The 22179-nt window shown below is 39.8% G+C and overlaps 2 protein-coding genes across 3 annotated transcripts; both read right to left on the bottom strand.

Annotated features, from left to right (window-relative positions):
- Positions 1-604: 604 nt before the first annotated feature.
- On the bottom strand, positions 605-9336 carry KRT28 (keratin 28). Its single transcript, XM_033090788.1, has 8 exons — positions 8830-9336; positions 8287-8369; positions 7571-7727; positions 5385-5546; positions 5179-5304; positions 1983-2200; positions 1224-1279; positions 605-949 (listed from the first exon to the last, which is right to left on the bottom strand). The coding sequence occupies exons 1-8, from the start codon at positions 9277-9279 to the stop codon at positions 807-809; spliced, it is 1395 nt and encodes a 464-aa protein (XP_032946679.1). The 5' UTR covers positions 9280-9336; the 3' UTR covers positions 605-806.
- A 7259-nt stretch (positions 9337-16595) lies between these two features.
- On the bottom strand, positions 16596-21007 carry KRT10 (keratin 10). Of its 2 annotated transcripts, none has more exons than XM_033091910.1 (8): positions 20376-21007; positions 19453-19535; positions 18929-19085; positions 18677-18838; positions 18461-18586; positions 17920-18137; positions 17296-17549; positions 16596-16965 (listed from the first exon to the last, which is right to left on the bottom strand). In XM_033091910.1, the coding sequence occupies exons 1-8, from the start codon at positions 20970-20972 to the stop codon at positions 16859-16861; spliced, it is 1704 nt and encodes a 567-aa protein (XP_032947801.1). In that variant the 5' UTR covers positions 20973-21007; the 3' UTR covers positions 16596-16858. The 2 variants fall into 2 exon arrangements, with proteins under 2 accessions (XP_032947801.1, XP_032947803.1); XM_033091912.1 differs by having other exon boundaries at positions 17316-17549; positions 20376-21006.
- Between the last annotated feature and the right edge of the window lie 1172 nt (positions 21008-22179).

Here is a 22179-nt window from a genome sequence, read left to right on the forward strand (position 1 = left end):
ATTAACACGAGGCTTATTGCTGTGGATCTTTCCAGAGATAATCCTGATTATAAGGCGAATGATATCCTGGGAAGTATCCAGATCTCTAGAAGAGCTTGAGATAGGATCAAGGGTAAAATACTAGGAATGTGCCATCTAGGGGTGAAACTTCAATCACAGGAGAATTTCTGAAACATTCAAGATTTGCCCGTGCAAAAACAGACTCAGAGAAACAGAGACCAAAGGGATAGTTGTCAAATGGGAGAGGTGGGGAGGTGGGTGAAAAGGGGAAGGGGAATATAGTCAATAATATTGTGATAAGTTTGCATGGTGACAGATGATTACTAGAATTAGTGGGGTGATCACATAGTAAGGTATAAAAATGCCAAATCACTATATTGTACACCTGAAGCTAACATAGCAACCAATATAATATTGTATACCAACTATACGTAAAAAAATTTTAAATAGTGAGATTTAAAGATTATGCCTAGTAATGCTTAATATTTAAATGCCATGTGGCATTAGTTATTATTCAAAACTAAGGTGAAAGGCAATTAAAATATATTTCATAAGTGAATCAGATATAGAAAAAAAAATCACAATTATTATTAGTCATGAATGAATGGAAAAGAGTGAACATCAACTTTTTTATTTATTTGAAAACAAACACCCAACTTCCTGTAAAAGTTAACGAAGAAAACAGGTATTTTTGCTAAGTAACTTGTCTTTAAGGGTAGAAAGTATTTTTATTATCTCCTTGATATTTAGAATAATGCAGTTGTACAGGACATTTCCCCACATTATTCCTTTCTCAAACATGACAGCTAGAAAGGAACCCTTTGTTCTGTCTTGCCATTGGTCATTTTAGATGTCTTTTCTTCAATGGAGTGAATCCTCGATGAAAGGACTTTACCACGTTGATCTATCTCTTCAACCACCGTCTTTACCAGTGTGGTTTTGGGTAAATCTAGAAACAAAACATATGTGAATACACATATTCAACCTAAAAGATTACTTGACAAGGAGTTCCACTGCTGGTTGTAATATATTATTTGCATTTTTGATGAGGGAGTAAGTATAGATTTATAATAATATTTTGGGATAGTTTCATCCATTCAAAATAATACTATAAATTCCAAACACTTTACTTAAAATTGCTTGAATATAGACTTACCATGGTGCATGGTTACCATTAATGTAAAAGTATTTGCTGCAATAGAAACATAACTAAATTTTATTACCTTTAATTGAATTCCCGGAGCTTGCTAATCCAAAGCCCTTTGATTTAGAGCATGAGCTGTAAACAAACAAACAAAGAAACAAACAAAAATAGTTAATTTCTTTTAACATTTCTTTTTATCAGTTGAGAAATATTCACTGAATCAATAGGTGAACATGAATTCAAGGTGAACTTTATATGCCAATAACAGATCTTATAGTAGTTTTTTATAAAGAAAGATATTAAAATTTTTTTTGTGCAGGAACTAAAAGTAATTACATGTTATGGAAAAAGAGGATATGAAACAACCTTGTTTCCATTTGACTTTTTAACCCCAAGAATTTAAAAGTTAAGGTGGATATGTGTGTGTGTGTGTGTGTGTGTGTATACACATACTTATGTATTTATATATTTACATATAGATCCTGAGGGTTTGTGCAGAGTACATTTATTTCAGAGCAGCAGTGATATTAGAATGAACTGAAAGATGGATAAAACCTGGGAGGTGGGGTGGGGAGAATTTTGATACCCACAGTGATTGACATGGATGATAAATGGGGGCTTCTGCAGGGTTGACTGGGGTCATCCAAGGCAGATGAAAGAGAGGCAGTGATGTACAAAGTATGGAAGAGATGACTGCAGGGGCAAGAGGTGGACATGCTTTTCTGCTGTAGGAACAAGAAAAGGCTTGGAAGGCATGGAAGGGGAGTGGGCAGTGAGTGGATGGTCGTGGTTTAAGACAGGTACCGGTAGAACTGGATTTTCAAATAGTGTTACTTACTTTCCATCTCCATCTATCAGGTGGCAGTAGGTGTCAATTTCTTTTTCCAGATGGACCTTGATGTCCAGGAGCTGCTCGTACTCCAGTTTCTGACCCTCGGTCTCAGTTCTGACCTGGTGCAGCTGCTCCTCCAGGGCCCCGATCTGAGCCTGGATCTGGGCCAGCTGCGCACAGTAGTTGCCTTCGGTCTCTGTCAAGGAGCACTCCAGGGATTGTTTCTGAGGACATAAAAGATGTCAGAGCAACGGATGATGCCACTTTGAAAACTATGTAGACCAGTGTTTCCAAACAAAAGGCAGTACTGCTCCCTGGACAAGTTTTGGAAATGGGTGGTGCTCATCACCATAAAAATGGAAAGTGGAGAGGAAGGGGAAGTGACTGACATTTACTAGGTGGGGGCCAGGCATACGGAATGACCTGACATGGGATAAATAACCCTCTTCCCACAAGACTTTTGAATGTTCCAATGGACATTCATGATATTTAGGTAAAATTTCGTATTTTGACCAACCTATACATTAAAATACTTTTTTTGGAGTAACACAATAAGAAATCAAAAGAAAATACATTTTTGGGGTAGCAAAATTATAAAATTACATATTTATCTTTGTGTTGCTTATTTTTTTCGATCTTATTCTGCTACTATCCCCACCACTGTTTCAAGAACTTTTGTGCTGCTGTTTCTTTTTCTAATCCGTCCTCAATTTTTAATTGTCAATCAAAGGCCTTTTCTTAAGCACTGGAGATTGAATGAATGCCTTAACAGGGGCGGGATTTCAAGACAAGAGATATATTTCACAACATAGTACAAGTCATTATTTCAACACTACTCATGAATATTATACCTCCTCATTTCTACTTCCATAGTCTGTAATTTGTCTTGTCATGTGATTCCCTACTTCAATTAAAGTCATTTTCCTCTTTCCCTTTATCATATATAAACACATCTGGGTGGTTATTACTTCTCCTGATATTGGTTATTATCCGAGTATCCACCCCCACTCCACTCTTTCATTTTCCTTTGCTTCTTGTGTGGAGCAGCTCCTGGTCTTACATTGTTTAAAATAAAACTTACTTATCAAAGGAATGTGTAAGCCTCTGTCTCTTTCACTATATGTGCTAGGGTAGTTGGGCCCAGTATTTACATAGAAAATACATTTATTTAAAAATACTTTTATTTTTCCTTTTTATTGCAGTTATGCCATTACACTAGTTTTAAATTTTTTGGTGTGTGTATTGCTAATTATATTATCTATTGACTTCATTCTAGGATTGTAAAGAGGGAGTTATAAAATATTTGTCACAACAGGCAAAGCTTGGGTCCAGCAGGCTGACCGGTACATTACATGGGTGGTGCTGGGTTCTCTGGGGACAACGGAGTGGAAGGTGAGCAGGATGGTAGTAATGTGGAGGGTGAGGCAGCAAGTGGCAGGATGTCAGTGAGCTGTGTGCTCGGCTGGTTAACCTTTAATTTTCCTGATGAGGTGTCTTCATGTGGTATTCCTTTTTAAGGTTACTACCATGTTTCCCCCCAAATAAGACCCAGCTGGAAAACAAGCCCTAGCATGATTTTTTTCAGGAGGATATCCCCTGAACATAAACCTTAATGTGTCTTTTGGAGCAAAACCTAATATAAGACCCGGTCTTATTAAAGCAGAAGGGACAGCATCTCTATCTCACAGCCTTCTGCTGTAAAGCTTGGCTTATATTATGTTGGTGCAAAAGTAATTGTGGTTTCTGCAATTATTTTTAACCTTTTAAACCACAATTACTTTTGCACCAACCTAATAGACAAGGAAGGAGGACAGGGTGAACTTGGGAGTTTGAATGTTACGGGAAGCATATGAAACCTTTCTACATTTAGACAACTCCCAACTTACACATGATTCGTGTCCTAAACTATAGGAGATTGTGTTTAGAATTCATCTTATGACAAAAGTGTGTCAGGTATGGAAGTTAAGTTCTAGGCCACCATTATTCTATAATTCATTATGTTGTGTGTGAAAATGGGCTTTTGATTGTGGATTATAGTACTCAAACTATATAGTACTACCGGCTGCTGAGAGAACCCAACTACTTTCTAACACCAATGTTTCTATGTGAAAATGCTTAAATTTTGATTGATCTGAGAACTCAGGAATTTATTTCCTTTAATGAAATGAGGAGGAGGATTGGTGCTCAGGGTGGAGCATTAGGAACAGATCCTCAGGGTTCTAGTTGTAGGAAAGAAGGGAATGGGGAAGAGAGAAGGGTTCCAGGAGCTCCAAGTGGCAGGGAGGGTCTCCCGTACCTGCCAGCAGTGGTGGCAAGAGTGAGGAGAAGAGGGGCACACTAGTTAAGTTGGGGTTAATCAGTGGTAAAACAAGTCTCCAATCTAAATACGGTATGGTAAGAAAGGACCTCGCCTTTTTTGGGTGGCTAAACCAAAATAATCTTCCTTTTGTTTTGAGTCATGTTTTCTTTCTTGGCTCACTGTACTCATTTGTATAATAGTGGCTCTTGCTGTGTGTTACAACCTGGTGTCCTCAGGGAGTAGGAAACCTTTGATGCTGATGGGAATCCTTGGGACACGGTACATGCCGGTAATTTTCAAAATCAAGCCTTTTGGGGGCTGCCAGCTCACACTCCAGAAAGGAAGCTGGCTTTCGTCCTGGGTTGTTTCCATGGTAACCTCTGAAGTAATTGGCGTGGCTCTGGGGGTGTGTATGAGGATGGGCCCTCTGCCCTGGACCCGGGGTGAAGAGGCTGACGGACGGTGCTCCTATCGATCAGATACGTACCCTCTTTTCCTCTGCCCGATGAAAAGCACCAAGTGGCTTTTTAATAGGCTTTCATCACTAGTAGGAAATGCTGGTGACACTAGCTTGGCCTTGCATGGCCGCCTGACACTGTAGGCCTGCCACTTAATTTTCGGGTGGAGCAATACTGCAGCTGCTTGCTGCTCAGGGCTGAGATGAATTACCTGGGGGAAGGAACTAGTTCATGAAATGAACACGGGGCACCTGCCAGGAACGAAATCCTCCGCGACCTCAGGGAGGAAGAAAGCTCTGTCTGTCTCTCTTTCTGAGTGTCTCCCTGTCTCTCTTGCTCTCTCTGTTAAGTGTTTGTAGGTAAAGCTGTAACAGGGAAAAAGGGAAGAGTTTCAGTTTGACTTTTTAGAATCACGAGATCCAGGCTGACCTGCTCTCTGACCTACCGTTGCCAGAAGGGACTGCAGCTCGATCTCCAGGGTCTGCAGGGTGCGCTTCATTTCTGTCAGCTCGGTCCTGGCCGAGGTGGCCGCGCCCGCGTCGTCGGAGATCTGCTGCTGCAGGGTGGCACTCTGGAAAGCCAGGCGCAATGGGGTTAAGCGGGTCTGTTCCCACCGGGAGGTGGGGGCAGGGCTGGGTGCGTGGCCCTCACCTTCTCGTTGAACCAGGCCTCCGCATCCCGGCGGTTCTGCTCCGCGAGGGCTTCGTACTCGGCGCGCATGTTGTTCAGCAGGACCGTGAGGTCCACGCCGGGCGCCGCGTTCATCTCCACATTCACGTTGCCCCCCGCGGCGCACTGTAGAGCCTTCATTTCCTGGAGAGAAAGATGAGCGTGACTTTAGGGGCCGTTTATGTTCACCTGCCGTCTGAGAAATTTCCTAAAGTGTTATTTACATCTCAAAGTCTGTGCTTTAATTTCGAGTGTATAATTCAAGGCACACGATTTTTTTTTTAACGGACTTATTCGATCCATAGTCATGCCAGTCATCTGTTTAATTAGTTGTCGGTTAATCAAAACAACCACAAACAACACCACAACTGAAAACAGTCACAACATCTCCAAAGAAGTGTTCTATTCTTTTAGATGAGAAGGGGCTACAAAGACCAGAGAGTTATTAAGCACACAGCCATTGACTAAATGTCAGGGAGCGCTGTTGTGGATGGGGGCAGTGGAAAAAACGAATAAAAATCCCTGCCTTCATGGATCTCTCATCTGAGGGACAACAGCTAACATTTATGGAGTGCTTGTTAATACCAGGCATTGTTCTAAGCAGTTTACGTGCATTGACTCATTCACTTCTTTTAACATCTCTATGTGGTAGGTACTATTATTAGACTTATTCTATTTTATAGATTAGGAAACTGAGGCACAGAGAGGTTAAAGTAATCACCCAGTATTCTTAGTACTTTAAAAGGCTGGGATTCAAACACTCTGCGATTTGAACACGATAGGTGCTCTGGTTCTAGAGTGTCTGCTCTTAGCAACTACGTTCTATGGCCCATGTGTGCTAGGATATGTCCCAAGCAGAATCATTAAGTAGTCTGACCCAGTCAAACAAAGGATTTCTGGACAAATCAACCTGTCAGTGATTTGCACTTAGTTCTTTAGGTAGTTGACCTTTTTCATTTGTACCTGCTTTTGATGGGTTGGTATTTCTGCTTTCTTGAACCATATTTTTATGACCCTAGATCAGTGGCTTTCCAGTGTCCACCAAGAGCACAAGATTTACATTGCCCAAGGAGAACACTGATTACTTTATTTCCATATTTTGGGGGTTTTGTGTAAGAGTTCAGGTGAAGAAAAATTCCTGGTGTTAAAAAATTTGAAAATTGAATTGCTTGAAGTTATCCTAGGGACACTGGTCACTGGTGAGTGTGGTAGATATGACACTCTCAGGAGTTGAGATTTGAGTGGCTCTTATTCTTACCCTCAGTACATTCAGAGGCACCTTCTTTTGGTTAGTGTGTCTTTAAGGGGGACAATGAATCCTGCTGTGATCCTGGCCCCACCCTGGCCAGACACCTGTGGTTGCTATGTCTTCTTTTCTGGGACTGTTTCTTTTCCGCTGCAATGCATGGAAATTACTTTTTCACTCTCCTGCTAATATTCTTGGGTGGCCTGACTTTTCCAGACTTCTGCTCTGGGACACTCTTTCCTCTCCCATTTCTCTTTTATTTTCATTTTTCTTTTTGAAATTTTCCCTTCTCTTTCCCTCTCCCATAATTTTCCCCTTTGGGGCAAGTAGATATGGTGTTTTAGCCATTTTTAACCAATGATGGGGCACACCCATCCTGTCTTAAGTTGTTTTATGAAAATTTGTCATCCATGGTTTTGGAGACTTTGCAATTACTTTTGGGATAATAGTTTTCTTAGGGAAGTTCCCTGGTGTTATATGACAAATAATGGGGTTATTATTGTGCAGGGTTCAACATTAAAGTAAACCCAGACTCATTAAGTAGAGAAAACATTAACATCTTCCTGGTCAGAGAGATCTTTTGTGAGAAGATTGACCTCAAGAAAAGCCTATGTGAATAGAAGAAATAATATAGTGAAAAGAAAAATGGTTGCATTAATACAAAATGAATGTATTATTATTCAGAAGGATAGACTATTATATCAGTCTAAAAACTGGAAGGCTACAGATCAAATTGTTAACATTTATTAGCTTGGGGGATGAGAGTAGCAGGGCAGAGTGGAAGAAATGAAATTCTTTACATGCCATGGCATTGCTTGAACGATTATAATGAGCATGAATTCCTATTGTAATTTAATGGCTCCCCTCAACGTGTTTAAAATGTCCAGCATTGTGATGTGACTAGAAGTAAAGCTTCTCCTACCTCTTCATGGTTCTTCTTGAGATACGTCAGCTCTTCACTCAGGGATTCATACTGTAGCTCCTGGTCGGTCCTGCAGAGCGTGAGTTCGTCCAGGACTCGCCGCAGCCCATTGATGTCGGCCTCTGTGTTTTGGTGAAGGGCGAGCTCATTTTCATACCTTGGGAGGCAATAAATGCATATCAGCACAAGAGAGACGACCTCAAGAGATGGAAAAATAAAACCTCAACAGAAAGTGAAAGAATTGAATTAGGACTCTAAATACCATAAAAATATACAAAAGAAAGCCCTTCTCCACTCCACTCACCCAATTCTGTGCAGGATAATCTGCAGATATTTAGTCACACAAATTCCAATGGCCTATCCCAATTAAATCGCAATATATCTATTTAGAATTTTATCTTAATCAATATTTTTACTTAGTTAACAAATATTTACAAACATCTACTTTATTCTCAGCACTGTGCTAGGCAGGCATAGAAATACATTGATATTTTGTCCCAACAACATAATGAATATGTAGAAATTCTGAGTATAGCTGATGGAAATATTATAACATGCTTTGTATCGTATTATGGTATTATAACATGTGTTACTTCCTTCAGTCTCTTAGGCTATAGTTTATTCTACTTGGCATGAAATTGAAATTGAAAATTTTATTTAACACATAAAATAGATAGGACACTTTTTCTAGAGCATGATTATTTTCTATCACTTACTTTAGCCGGAAATCATCAGCAGCCAGTCTAGCGTTATCGATCTGCAGAATGACGTTAGCATTAGCAGTAGTGGAAGAGATAATCTAGAAGAAATCAAAAGGGAGAACACAGCAAATAAGTCTGCTTTTATAATTTTTTATTCGGGAAATAAAAAGTGTTACACAATTAAGTTTTTGCATAAAAAATCTAACTTCCTTAAGTAACAACCAAAATGCTTAAAATTTAACTTATAAAAATTACAGATATGGTTTCGTTTCTTCTCTATACTCATATAACTTAGAATATGATACTTTCTTATCAATGAATATATTTCAAAATAAACAATCATGGAATTAGTAACATTTAAGCTACATTGAAATTCATGAATTAAAGTGCCTATTTTTGACTACTAGGAAGAATAATTTATCAAAATAAATAATTAGTAAATACAATATAAATTACAGGTAACAGTTATGAAGCATTTCCTATTGTAATTCTATGCTTCTTGTTAGGTAATTTTTAGTTGTAAATACTCTGAATAATACCAAAATTGTGATTTCTCACCTTATTTTTAAGATCTTCGATAGTTAAGTGATATCTGCTGTAGTCATGATCAAGTCCACGGCATGATCCAGGACCATATTTTTCATACCAACCCTTGATTTTTCTCTCTAGTTCAGCATTTGCCTCCTCCAGAGCACGCACGTTATCCAGGTAGGATGCCAGGCGGTCATTAAGATTTTGCATGGTCACCTTCTCATTCCCAGAGAGGAGTCCCCCTTCACTTCCAGCAAAGCCGGCACAAGCAGCATTTCCAAGGGCACTACCAGCATGGTTCCCACCAGAAACACTGCCTAAGCCCCCTCCCAAAGCACAGGAAAATCCACTTCCAGCAACAGAGCTGCCACATGCATTGCTACCTGCAAAACCTGCACCTCCACTGGGTGGTCTGACAGATCCAGTTCCAGACCATAAGCAAATACGCCTGGACCCACTAGAAAATCGGAGAGACATGGTAGTATGAGAAACGTTCGCCTTGTCTGTGGACAGCTGTAACTTCAAAGGAGAACAGAATATTGTGCACTGATGGTTTATTTGGGCTTTTATACCCAATTATTGGGGTGTTTCTATTTGAGTAATGCATGCCAAAAAAAAAAAATGGCATCATTGAGACTAGCATGAAATTATGCATAATTGGATGATTTACAAAAATTAATGTCTAACATCCTTAGCTGTTGCTTCAGGGTGTTTGTTATCTTGAATATAATAGGGCTCATTCTATATTAAGTTCATTATTTTAACTTCTAATTTTGAGTGAGTAATCCTTTACTTTCATCTAGACCCGAAGAATATACCATCATTATCTGACATAGGATATTATAAAGTTTTAAAAGTTAAGTAAGACTATAGTAGGGTACTATCAGCTACAGTTGGGTCTTAATTACCAGAGTATATAAAGAACCATTAACAACAGAAACACATATTTTACACCACCAGAGCAGGACAAAAGCATTATTTAAAAAAATATATGATCCCAGTAACTTCTCTGGTCTTACCATGATTATGACACCTATTAATTACCTTGAACAGTGACATAAATATTGACTGATTCCTGTATTTAACATGTGTAACTACTATGTCTAGTGTTCAGTGTTAAATGCAAAAATGAAGACATGATGCTAAATAAATGCAGAGATGAAAGAGATATGATTACAATCTTTAAGAAATATAAGGTCAAGACTAGATAGGGGCTGGATCATCTTCAGCCTTCTGTGCTAGTCTAAGGAATTTGGAATGAATCCTAAGTGAAAAGCAGAGGCCAACATATCAGGTTGAAATGAGAAAAGAGGTCAACTATAAGGTTAGGACAAGGGTCCTGCTGGGAAAGATATGGAAAAAAGAAGAAGTTGGGAGGATATGATCATGGATTGAATTTGGAGAATAAAGAAGAGTTGGGGATGACTCTTAGGTAATTGATTAGGTAATAATCTGGGATCCCATAAGGTTAGCCAAGATAGGGAATATAGGAGGAGGATAAGACTGACTTTAGTTTTGGACCAGTTGGCTTTGAGGGACTGATGGAATGTCTCAGATGAAGTTGACTAATAGGAACTGTGAATGGATAGCGTAAGTGCATGGAACTGGGAAAAATACCTGACTAGCCATGAGTGCAGGGATTGTCAGAAATAACTGAGGGCCCAATTCTCATTTGTAATGACATTCAAAATTCTATTGGAAAGTTATCCTGGTGTAGGAATAGAGGAGATGTGATCAGACTGATGTATGTTTTGGAGTTTGAAGACAGGTTCGGAAAAAGGAAAAAGTACCAGAGAAGTTTCTGGTGTTCCTGAGGTACAGTTGAGGTGATGGACCATATGGTCATATACAAGGAAGGTAATAGGACCAGAGGGACAGAGTCACTGAGGAAAAAGACAAAGGTTGAGTCATTGGGCATGTTTATGTGGCCACGGAGTAGTCAGAGAACGAGCAGGAGATTGATAGAAGTGAAGGAAGATGGGTTAAAGTTGGATAATGGAAGCCAGAGTTTAGAATGTTAAAGTAGGCACAGCCCCAGATCTTGACAAAGTTCAGCCAATAGCCATAGGGACTGGATCCAACAGTCACTGGAATAAAAGGTCAGAAGTGGACTGACCTGAAAGTCACTGGACTAGGAGATTAGGAACTATTAGATTATGGTGTTAAATGATGGCAGGAAATGGAAGAGAAGTGGACTGTGTGCCAGGCGCCAAAATTATTGGGTAATGAGAGTGTGGTGAGAGGCAATTGGATGTCATTAGCTTCAAAAGAAGACTTTTAGCTTAAGAATTAAATGACATGAAGCTGGATGTGGCATTGGGGATCAAAAGAATACAGAACCTGCCTTGAAATCCGTATATTAGGTATGAGGAAGTGGAGTGGGAGTGGAGGAGATAAGGGAATGGGGAGAGAAGTGGAAGGGGAGATGGAAGAGGGGAGATAAAGGCTGAAGAGAGAAAAGGAGAGGAAATGGGAGAGGGAAGGGATGCGGGAGGGAATTTAAGGGTGGAGAGAAAGATGAGAATGGATATAGGGGATGAATGATCAGTTTCCGATAGAAAAAGTTCCTAGGCCAATATAGGAGAAAGGTACATTGAATGGTTAATGATTAAAAGAAAAAAATCTTTTCAATTGAGCCCTTTTTGCAGGGAGCCCTATAGAAAGGGTTAGGATGATTGTCAAAATGTGGATAAAAAGGGTTTCCACCTCATAAGTTTGTTGAGACATTAAAAGAGATCACGTTTAGCAATTTGCCTGGCAAATGAAAAACTGTCAGCTGTTATTATTATTATTGTGTTACACACTGTGTGTGTGTGTGTGTGTGTGTGTGTGTGTGTGTGTGTAGGGGACTGGGGAGGTCAAGCTGAGAAGGAAGGTGAGGTGAGCAAGGAGAAGTGACCTGAGAAGCCTCCTTCTGAGGCAGTGGCAAGGAGCGGGGGTGAAGAAGGTGGAGGGGGATAGGAGGAAACTTGGACTTGACTGGTTTTAGGTTCTGCGGTGAAGACAGGTATAAAGTTGTTTTGCTACCAGGACACTCAAGGTGTCTCTTGGAACCCTGTTGGCACGAGCAGTGTGAATCCTGGTGAGCTGGTGCTGGGACCAGCACCAGCATGGCCTTTAAATGCTTCTTCTAGGCACAGTTGTAAAATCTTTTTAGAGCTGCAAAGAGCCTTAGACATCACCTAACTCAGCCCCTGTATTTGGCAGGTGAGGCAGCTGAGACCCAGAAACATTAAACAATTTGCTCAGAGTCACCAGGCACATGCCAGCTGAAGACTCGGCATATGTTCAAGATGGCCTTGACATTCTGGTATCATGAGCATATTTTAGACATACGTGCTAACATGAATACCTATGTTATATGTTGACATCAATGGTCTTAACATGTCGTATAAATTGTAAGATTATTTTTTAAATTAATTTATTGAATTATTGAATTAAAATATGAAATAATTAGAATATTAACACATAAGGAATTGTAAAATCTCTTCAGTGCCTGATTAACTGTAAATAATAATTAGACAAGTTGTTGGTGTAATGTGTCTATATCCTGCATATATAAAGAAAATATTTCCAAAAGAACATTTTATGACAAAAAAGGAAAGAAGCTGTTTTTTAAAAAAGCCTACGTTTAAATAAGTGGTTTTTCCTTTTCAGTCCGCATGACCCCTGGCAATCCCCCTTTGTTACCCACACTTGCCCCTGCCCTCTACTTCCACCAGGGGGCAGTGCTCACCTTCAAATGGATGTTGCTGAGGTCTGAACCTCCACTTCACCCTGGGCCCCACATGCCTTCAACTGGGAATTATTCAACTCCTGATAAGAAGTAATCTCAATATTGATCTTTCCAAAGTGCCAGAGCGCAGTGAATATAAAGACAAGACTTCCTTACATTTATGTGATACTTTACAGCTTCCAAAGGGATTTCTTGTATCTCATCTGAACCTTACAGTGAATCTGGGAATTGTGAAGAAAGGCTACTTTCCTCTGATTTAAGATGAGGAAATTTATGTTTCTTATAACAACTTATGTTTCTTATAAACCTTATAATAACATAAAGGAAACTTTAATGAGCACCTACTATACACCAGGCAGGCAGTGTACTAGTAGCAGGGGATACAGAGGGGAAGAAAATACGTGCCTCCAAAGCTTTCATTGTGAATATTTCTGCAGTAAACATGGCCCCTGATTTCAATACTTTTGGACCCAGACATGCTATTGCTGGATCCTATGGTAATTCTATTTTTAAGTTTTTTGAGGAACCATCATACTATGTTCCACAGCAGCTGTGCCATTTTGCATTCCCACCAACAGGGGACAAGGCTTCCAATTTTTCCCTATCCTTGCTAACACTTGCCATTTTATATTTTTTGATAGTAATTATCTTAATGAGTGTGAGGTGGTATCTCATTGTAGTTTTGATTTGCATTTCCCGAATGGTTAGTGACGTTGAGCATCTTTTCATGTGCTCATTGTCAACACCACACTTGCTTTTATCTTTACAACAACTGTTGTTCAATCTAGCAAGATGCATTTTAATGCCATTTTGTTTTCTAGTTTTCCCTTAAAATTTCCTACTTTATAAAACCTTACAAAAGCTCTCTCTATAAATCAAGACTTTTAATGAGGGGGTCATTAGCTTGGTCACAATTCAGGTAGCCTTTGAATCTATTTATTCAGATTTTCCAAGCATTTCTCCTAAGATAACTTATTCTGAGTAGGAAAGACTAATTAAAAGCTTAAATATGTGAATTTGTTTTTGCTAAAATCCTACAGGACAAATTTTTCAGAACACTACCCAAATCCTTCCCCAAGGTCATATCCAATATTTATACCAATTAACAAGAATTCCATCCTTTTCTAAGGGGTAGTAGGCTGGAAAGATCTCTTCTTCAGTGTTGGGATGTGATGGTGTTGCTTTTATCTAAAGACACTGAGGATGAAGGTGACAGCTCAGAGTCCTTCCTCCTTTGGCATGGCTTTCTGTGGGACAACCTGGTTCAAGAAGTATCCTTCAGAAAAGATATATTCTTTATACCTGTTTTCAATACTGGATCTCTTGTGTAGTAACTTGTCTCTCTTTGTCACACAGTGACACAGCTTGGATAGTTTGCACCATGATCAGGTGACCACAGCTATAAGTTTTAGGGATGGTCAACTATCTTAAACCTTTGGGGCAATCATCTGGTCCTTCTCATTAATTTTCCCAAACCTTTTGCTCTGTATTATTGGACCTCAGGTTCACAGGACTAGATTAGTCATAATCCTTTGTGACACTTCCACCGTTATTCCTGCTGTCTGGAATTTAGTTTTCAGCCCTAGGACAGCAACCTGGCCTGTTCTCTAGCCCCTAAGCAGAGGATTAATGATCACCTACTCTAACAAGTTATTGTGATGCTCATATTCATCTTATGATGAATACGGGGAAACTAAGTTATTTAACCAATAAGCATATTTCTTTGAAGACGAACAGAATTCTATTCCTTTAGTATCTACTCAATGGTAGGCATTTTTCTAAGGGCTTTGTAGGTATTAACTCATTTATCCCCACAAAAATCTCGTATGATTTTCTATTGTATAGAAAACAGACTCAGAATGGTTAAAATAACTCATCCAGAAGTTATATGATTTGTAAATGCTAGTGCCAGGATACGAAGTCCAGGAACCATGATGTTGAAATGCATGCTTTTAACGACAAAGGAGCTCTTTCCCTAATTCCTACTCTCAAGAGGCAATCTGGGTGGTAAATACTGTTTGGACCTTAATTATCCTCACTCAAGCTATTTCCCCTATAAAGCTGACTATAACAGTTATTTCTCCATGCCCAAGCAAAATATCAAGCCACCATGAACATCAAGGTCAGGGTGCAAAGCTTTAAGACCTATAGCAGCGCAAGGCAAAATCTCTGGAGAAACTAGCTTTAGCTGTTTAGTAGGATTCCACATGAGCGCACAAAATTGCCCCTAGTGTCTTTGGACACTGTCCAGCTTAAATAGCAGGACTCAGTGACAAGTTTAGAATCTGAAGAATATGTACAAATTTTTTTATTAATGGCTACATGATAAATCTATGTATTAGAAATAGTGACCTGTACAGTTAACAATTTACTGTAAATACTAAAGTTCTTGTTAAAATTGTTTGTTTAGACACAGTGTTTATTAAACTGCAGTTTCAGAGTCCAGTAAAAAAAAAAAGTAGTTCTTTTTGTCAGTTTTATTGAGATATATTGATATAAAGCATTTGTACAAATTTAAGGTGTACAGTATGATTTGACACACATATATTGCAAAAATGATTATAAGTTAACATCCATCAAGAAAGTAGTTCTTTATCAGAGAGGATTTAAAATAAACACTTGTTTAATGAGATATTAGAAGATTGAAAAGGTAAGAAGACAGGACCATCATGATTGACCTTTCAGGAATGAAGGTTTGGCTCACCACCCAACCAGATAAAGAACTCTGACTAGCTGAGAACCTGGCTTACGAATGGGTAGAAGAGACAAAGCTTAATAACAAACAGAACTATCTATAAAAACATTTATATTTGTATCAAATCAGTGTTACTGAATATGAAAACATTTATTTCTTCAGAATAAGGAGAATGGGCATCTCAGATTATGGAACAATACTCTAGGTCCCAGAGACTTGGTTAACTTTGTTAGATAATGTTTTAAAAGATAGTGTTTTTGAACAGCAGTCAGTATATACACAGTAGGTGATCCAAGTGTCCTAACCCAGCAGGGTTTTACAATGTAGCATGTTGAGACTTCAACAGTGAGCCTTAGAAGACTGACCCACCAAAGGAGTGGCTGGTACCTATAAAAAAGGACATAGGAACTAAAGTGAAGAGTCTGAACTATGGTAATATTTGGTGCCAGGTAGTTCATGGAAATTTGATTACAGGGAAATCCATTCACATTGAAATAGAGCTTCAGTCACCAATTTGGGGTATAGACCATAGGGTTTACATAGCAGGAGTCCCAAGCAAATGGCCTGGGGACCAGGACTCAGGTCCTGGGGAAAACTGGAACTTCAATCAAGAAGGATATTGAGGAATGCTACTTGGTGGACATGGGTAATCCAGGAACCCACCAGGAAACACAAGGTTGTCTTAGGGGCACAGAGTAACTCCAGCCCTTACCTATCCTATATACCGGCAGAGTACAAAGTAATGTCAGTCAGGTTCTTATTGGCTGAAGGCTGTGCTGGGGTTGACCCTACAAGTACCAGATCCTTAGTACTGATCACTGGGCAAGGATGGCAAAGACAGAAACCTAGAGGTGTCCTTTTGGTTGAATTGGCATCACCATGTCTTGAAAGTACTTCCCCTATTCATTTGATAGACACCTAATAATTATGTGGGGGTGATATGATTTTACTGGGCTAGAAAGTGTTTGAAGATACCTCTTAAGCAGAAGTCATATAGTAATGGGAAGAAAATACGGACAGGTAAATGTAAGAAGTAATCAGAAAATATGAAATTTCCAACTAACTTTATTTTGGGGGTCTTATTTGAGATATTTCGGAATTTCCAGACTTGCAATAATTTGAAGCTGGGAGTTTCCCACATATTGCATATCTTTAAGAAAGAGTAAGATTGGGGACTCATGGTTACTTGACATTGGTTCAACATACCCACAAGATTAAAAAATGTACTCGGAGAAATCATAATGACAATAATTCTGTCTTCAGAATTTCTGGATAAGTCAATCTTCAAATGCTATAGTTTACGAGTCTTTAAAGTTAAAAACATTATCTAATTTAAATAAAGACAATTCTGACCAAATTGGATAGTTTGCATCAGTTAGAAAGTTTATTGAAATTCATTAGTAAATGAGAATAGAAAGTTTTTCTTTTTTTTCCATTAAAGAACATATTCTGGTAAAGTGAAAAGAAGAAATACAGAAATCACAAAACACCTTTTAGACACCTTATTGAAGGAGTGAACCTGTTTCCACAGACCATTAAGACTGACGTGTTTTCTTGGAGATTTTGTTTTTCATGCATCTGTATAAAATGGCCTGTACGAAGGGAGACTTTTCTCTTGATGTGGCTTAATAGTACTGTCGCTTGGTTTCTGATTCTACCATAGATGAAAGGACTCTACCATCAGGTGCCACTTCTTCAATAATTGTCTTGATCACTCTGGTTTTGTTAGTATCTGTATGTAAATCACAAAAAGAAAAAACAAATAGAATTTCGACTAAGCAATTTGTGGGCCCCCCCCCCACAAATTAGCAAGCAAAAATTTTAAAAAATATATACACTAAATTAAAAAAAAATTAACTTTTTTACATTGCTTTAAAAAAAAATCTGAGCAATGTGTAAGTGATAGCATTTCAGATCATGCCATTTTTCCCTTCAAGATTGGTATCAAGAGTATGGTTTGTTAAAAAAAAAATGCAAGTGGTAACTTTGTCTAAGATTTTAACTTTTTTAAACAGCTTCTAGAGCTTCAAAAGCAACAAAAGTTAAAACGAATTCTTATTACCCCAGGTAGTTTCGGCTGACCTTGGTCCCTTAGAGGAGGACTCTCCAGCGGACCCGGAAGAGGACTTGTGGCCGCCACCGGAGGAGCCGCCGCCATAGCCGCCGCCGCCGCCACCGGAGCTTCCGCCGCCGTAGCCGCCGCCGCCGCCACCGGAGCTTCCGCCGCCGTAGCCGCCGCCGCCGCCGCCGGAACTTCCGCCGCCGTAGCCGCCGGAACTTCCGCCGCCTCGCCCGCCGCGGTAGCCGCCGCCGGAACTATTGGGAGTAAACGTCACACTCAGTTCCCTCTGTCAATTGGAAACCGGTGGGTCGCTTTCCAGATCATTGTTACTTTAGAAAATAAATAAAAGGTGTTTCGGCGAACCCCTGCCCTGCCAAGTTTGTATTTTAAAACCCATTCTTTAAAAACAGTTTTACACACACACAACCGTAAGAATCGTTCCCCCAATTTCCCAAATTCATGGGAAATGGAGACTGGTGGCCTGCGCCTTTTTCTGCACCCTGCCTCCTCCCTTCTCCCCCGTTGCTCCCATTCTCTTGCATTTCCTTGGATTTTGGGAAGGCCTCGAGACTTGGAATGTTGAATAAAAGCAATCGGGATAATTTTTAAAAATTTTATGGTTACCTTCCCTCTCCTTCTAGCAGGCTGCGGTAGGTTTGAATTTCATTCTCCAGTCGGATCTTGATATCCAGGAGTTGTTGGTACTCAGCATTCTGGCACTCGGTTTCACCTCGAATCTGTTGTAATTGTTCTTCCAGAGAGGAGATCTGGACCTGAATCTGTGAGAGCTGCACACAGTAGCGACCTTCTGTTTCTGCCAAGGAGGCTTCCAGGGATTGTTTCTGAAAAGAGGAGAGAATATATTGTGGCTTAACAACACTGTGGTTCAACTGAGTACAGTGAAGCTTATTTAATAATTTAATAAGACATCATATAGAAGCATAAAGAAAATGAATGGAATTTGTGTTTTACATTTAACGGCAGCTTTTCAGTTTCAGTACTTTTAGATTAATGCCAATACTACTTTTTTCCCATTAACAAAGAGCTCCCATTTTATTTTTCTTTCTTATCCTTACTGTCCATTTCTGTTGTGTTGCATATTCTTACATGAACACAAACCTTCGTGTGATAAAATTGAAGTCATTTCACAAGAGAAGTAACATACCAGGGCTATCTGGGACTGTAGTTCGATCTCCAGACCTTGAACAGTGCGTCTCAATTCAGTAATTTCACTTTTGTGGCTGGACATTTGTTCAATGTTACTATCAATTTCTGTAGTCAGTTCCTTGCTCTATAGTACAAAAAAAAAAAAGGAAAAGATGAGAAAATTTGAAAGGATACCAAACTTCCCTTGGCTTCACTATGAAGGACGGTGAATTACCTTTTCATTGAACCAGGCTTCAGCGTCTTTGCGGTTTTGTTCAGCAAGTTGTTCATACTGGCTTCTCATGTTATTCAGAAGTTGGGTCAAGTCAACACCTGGGGCAGCATTCATTTCCACGTTCACATCACCAGTGGACACATTTTGAAGGTCTTTCATTTCCTGTTTGAGGAATAGAGAAGATGAATGCCTGCACTGTGACCGCGATAAACCCTCTTGGCTGGGGGAAGTGCATACAACTTTTTGCCTCACCTCCTCGTGGTTCTTCTTCAGGTAGGCCAGCTCCTCAGTCAGGCTCTCGATCTGCATCTCCAGGTCAGCCTTGGCCAGGGTCAGCTCGTCCAGCACCCTGCGCAGGCCATTGATGTCAGCATCCACGCTCTGGCGCAGGGCTACCTCATTCTCATACCTGAAAGACGCATGATACAATTGCTGGCTATAACTTATATAAGGGAGGTGGACCTGGGCACAGACTATTTAAAAAGCCAATATAGAGTTCATATCATGGCAAAATCGATCATATACTAATTCACAGAGGGATATTAGTGATTTAATGCAAAGAAGCATAGCAGTTCCTTTAAAACACATTTTCTTCTTTTAATATCGATTGCCCTAAAAGGTAATATGGAAATTGAAAATTTCCCTGACAACTCCAATACTGTAACTTTGAATGAATTCAGGAAAAGGCACATGCCATTTTGGGCATTCAAGGTCATTGTTAAAAACAACTTGTGTATTTTTTGGTGACAGTATTGTATCCCATTCACTTGGCTTACTTCAGCCTGAAGTCATCCGCTGCCAGCCTGGCATTGTCGATCTGAAGCAGGACATTGGCATTATCAGTTGTTAGATTAAGGATCTGCAGGAAAAAGCAAAGAAATCAGATACCGATACGGCTTTTGCAGTGGCATAGGTGAACTGCATTTTCATGTTGTTCTCTTATAAAATCTTGAGGGAATCTTTTTATTTTAAATGTGAAATAGTGCACGCTTGCTTACCTTTATACATAAATTTGAGTCCTTTGTTCTCTTGAAGATTCTATACTCTTCTATTTCTATATCATCCCTTTCTGAAAACTAACTGGAATTATATAGCTGTGTTCCTGCATGTACATCCCTTTCTTTTATATTGTGTGATTTCCATGTTTTTCAGCCAACTTTTGACTGACTCATACCTGTCTTTGGTTTAATTTGTTATAAATACATATTCTAAGTTACTACACTCCAAGCTGGCATACGATAGTTACAATTCACAAATCCCTAGAGGCAAGCCATATCCCATTTCCATACCAGGGAGTTCATGTTTCTTGCCATGTTGGTAATGAGTACTTTTTTTTTTTTTTTGGTCATCAATCTGAATAATATTTTGTTCTGACTCATTTAACAATTCTTTCAGTTTTTATATTTGTAAATGATCTAGTGTATTTTCACTGTGGACTCATTATACACTACTTAAAACCAAAACAATTCTCAGTAATCCGCCATCCTATAAGACACACACCACACATGTTGGACGAAGATTGCAATGACCATATCCTTACAAATACTTACCTTTCATGAGACTGGATTGCTTTTGGAAGCAAGAAAGTAACATAGACAAACACAGCGAACAGGTACATCATGGTTAAGTTAGGATTGATCTATCTGAATCACATGGATGAAAAACAGGCTTAAAGTTGGATTTTTAAAATGCCCCTTACCTGATTTTTAAGATCTTCGATGGTTTGGTAGTATTTGCTGTAGTCACGAGAGTCTCCCTGGCTTGATTTGCTATTCTTTTCATACCACTCTTTGATCTTGCCTTCTAGCTCATAGTTTGATTCTTCCAGAGCCCGAACTTTATCCAAGTAGGAAGCCAGGCGGTCGTTCAGATTCTGCATGGTTACTTTTTCATTTCCAGAGAGAAGGCCACCATCTCCTCCGAAGCCTCCCCCGCCGAAGCCGCCTCCGCCGTAGCTGCCTCCGCCGTAGCCCCCACCGAAGCCGCCTCCGCCGCCGTAGCCCCCACCATAGCTGTTTGAGCCCCAGCCCCAACCTGAGCTACCTCCTCCGTAGCCCCCACCAAAACTGCCCCCACCAAAACCTCCTTGCCCTCCTCCATAGCCTCCCGAGGAGCCCCCAAAGCAGCCTCCTCCAGAGCTCCCACGGCTAAAAGAGCCACCACTGAACCCACCGCCCCCTGAGCTAAATCCTCCCCCCTGGGAGCCTCTGCTGCTCGAAATTCTGTGGGATGACCCTTTTCCTCCTCCACTGCGGGAGGAAGAGTATTGCTTGCTCGAGCTGTATTTAACAGACATGGTGATGCTCTTTAGCCCTGGGAGCGCCTGCTGCTACCAAGGACAGTGACAAGCCTTTATATACTGAGAAGGTGTGTCCCACATGTGCTCGAGTCTGCTTACTTGCATGGTTTCTTTCTGCTAACTTAGCATCTTTGGCTCCTGGTTGCATAAATTATCTTCCGTAATAATCAATCCCAATATGTATGGGTTTAAATTTGTCTTAAGATGAAACAGGAGGTTTGCTGTGTTGAAATTAAAACTGGGTGTAGTTCTGATGAGCATATGTTTCACTGTGTCTTTTCACCTTTTGAAGAACATTGAGCAACTATTAAAATCCAGTTTGATGTCAGCACTCATTTAGGTTGCGCAGAAGGTTTGCCACATTTGGACAAAGAATTTTAGTTACAAAATTATGGTTAAAATAAAAATTTTCAAATTCATGTTTTAAACAGTTTTGCTTAATTGGAACAACAAATAGCATAAAGTCTGCCAGAATCATGCTATACTACAGATCTTGTTGAAAAGTGTAAGCAAGAAAACACAACACATATGCTAAACAAAGGGTCATCTTGCAGAATTTCGAGCAGCGAAGGCTCCCTCGGTGGAGGATTTAGCTCAGAGGGTGGGTTCAGTGGTGGCTCTTAGCCACGGGCACTCTGTTGAAGGCCGCTTCGTGGGCTCAGTAGGTGTTCAAAAGTTGCCACATATAAAACGTTAAAGCTATAAAAGCACAGTTTAGGAAGTGTGTGAGTGTGTGTGTCCATTCATATACATTTTCCAATTATACCATGCTATTTGTGATGCTGTACTTTTATAATCTCTGAAATAAGCTCCTGAGATAGGGACGGTGATTATTATCTAGTTTATAGAAGAAGTCAAAGCTGAGAAAAGTTATGATTTTGCCTAAAGATATATAATAGGTGGTTGAACTGAGATTAGAACCATCATCTTTTGATGCCTGGCTTTTGGCTCTTTCCTACTGTGTGTGTGTGTGTGTGTGTGTGTGTATTCTCTATTCAAAACCAAAACAAAACAAAATGACCTTGGAAGCAGGCCAATATTGAAAGGGTAGACTATTTGGCACAACTCTTCTATTACTAATTGCTTTTACAAATGAAATTTATAGCTGCACTTTCCAGTTTATGAAAACTCTAGACATCGTGTAGAAATAGTTTCTGCAGGGAGAGGGAGTGTGGTTGGGAGTGTAATGAAGAGTTGATTGTTA

This window comes from Rhinolophus ferrumequinum, chromosome 21 (genome assembly GCF_004115265.2).
Source record: "Rhinolophus ferrumequinum isolate MPI-CBG mRhiFer1 chromosome 21, mRhiFer1_v1.p, whole genome shotgun sequence".
NCBI lineage: Eukaryota > Metazoa > Chordata > Mammalia > Chiroptera > Rhinolophidae > Rhinolophus > Rhinolophus ferrumequinum.

Excerpts from the sequence above, each read along its gene's own strand:
- KRT10 (XM_033091910.1), bottom strand. The coding sequence starts at position 20,972 with ATGTCTGTTAAATACAGCTCGAGCAAGCAATACTCTTCCTCCCGCAGT. Across the intron at positions 17,550-17,919 it reads CTGCTAGAAGGAGAGGGAAG|TTCCGGCGGCGGCTACCGCG; the intron begins GTAACCATAAAA and ends TACTCCCAATAG. Across the intron at positions 16,966-17,295 it reads GTCAGCCGAAACTACCTGGG|ATACTAACAAAACCAGAGTG; the intron begins GTAATAAGAATT and ends ATTTACATACAG.
- KRT28 (XM_033090788.1), bottom strand. The coding sequence starts at position 9,279 with ATGTCTCTCCGATTTTCTAGTGGGTCCAGGCGTATTTGCTTATGGTCT. Across the intron at positions 2,201-5,178 it reads TGCAGTCCCTTCTGGCAACG|AAACAATCCCTGGAGTGCTC; the intron begins GTAGGTCAGAGA and ends TTATGTCCTCAG. Across the intron at positions 950-1,223 it reads CTCCGGGAATTCAATTAAAG|ATTTACCCAAAACCACACTG; the intron begins GTAATAAAATTT and ends TTTTGTTTCTAG.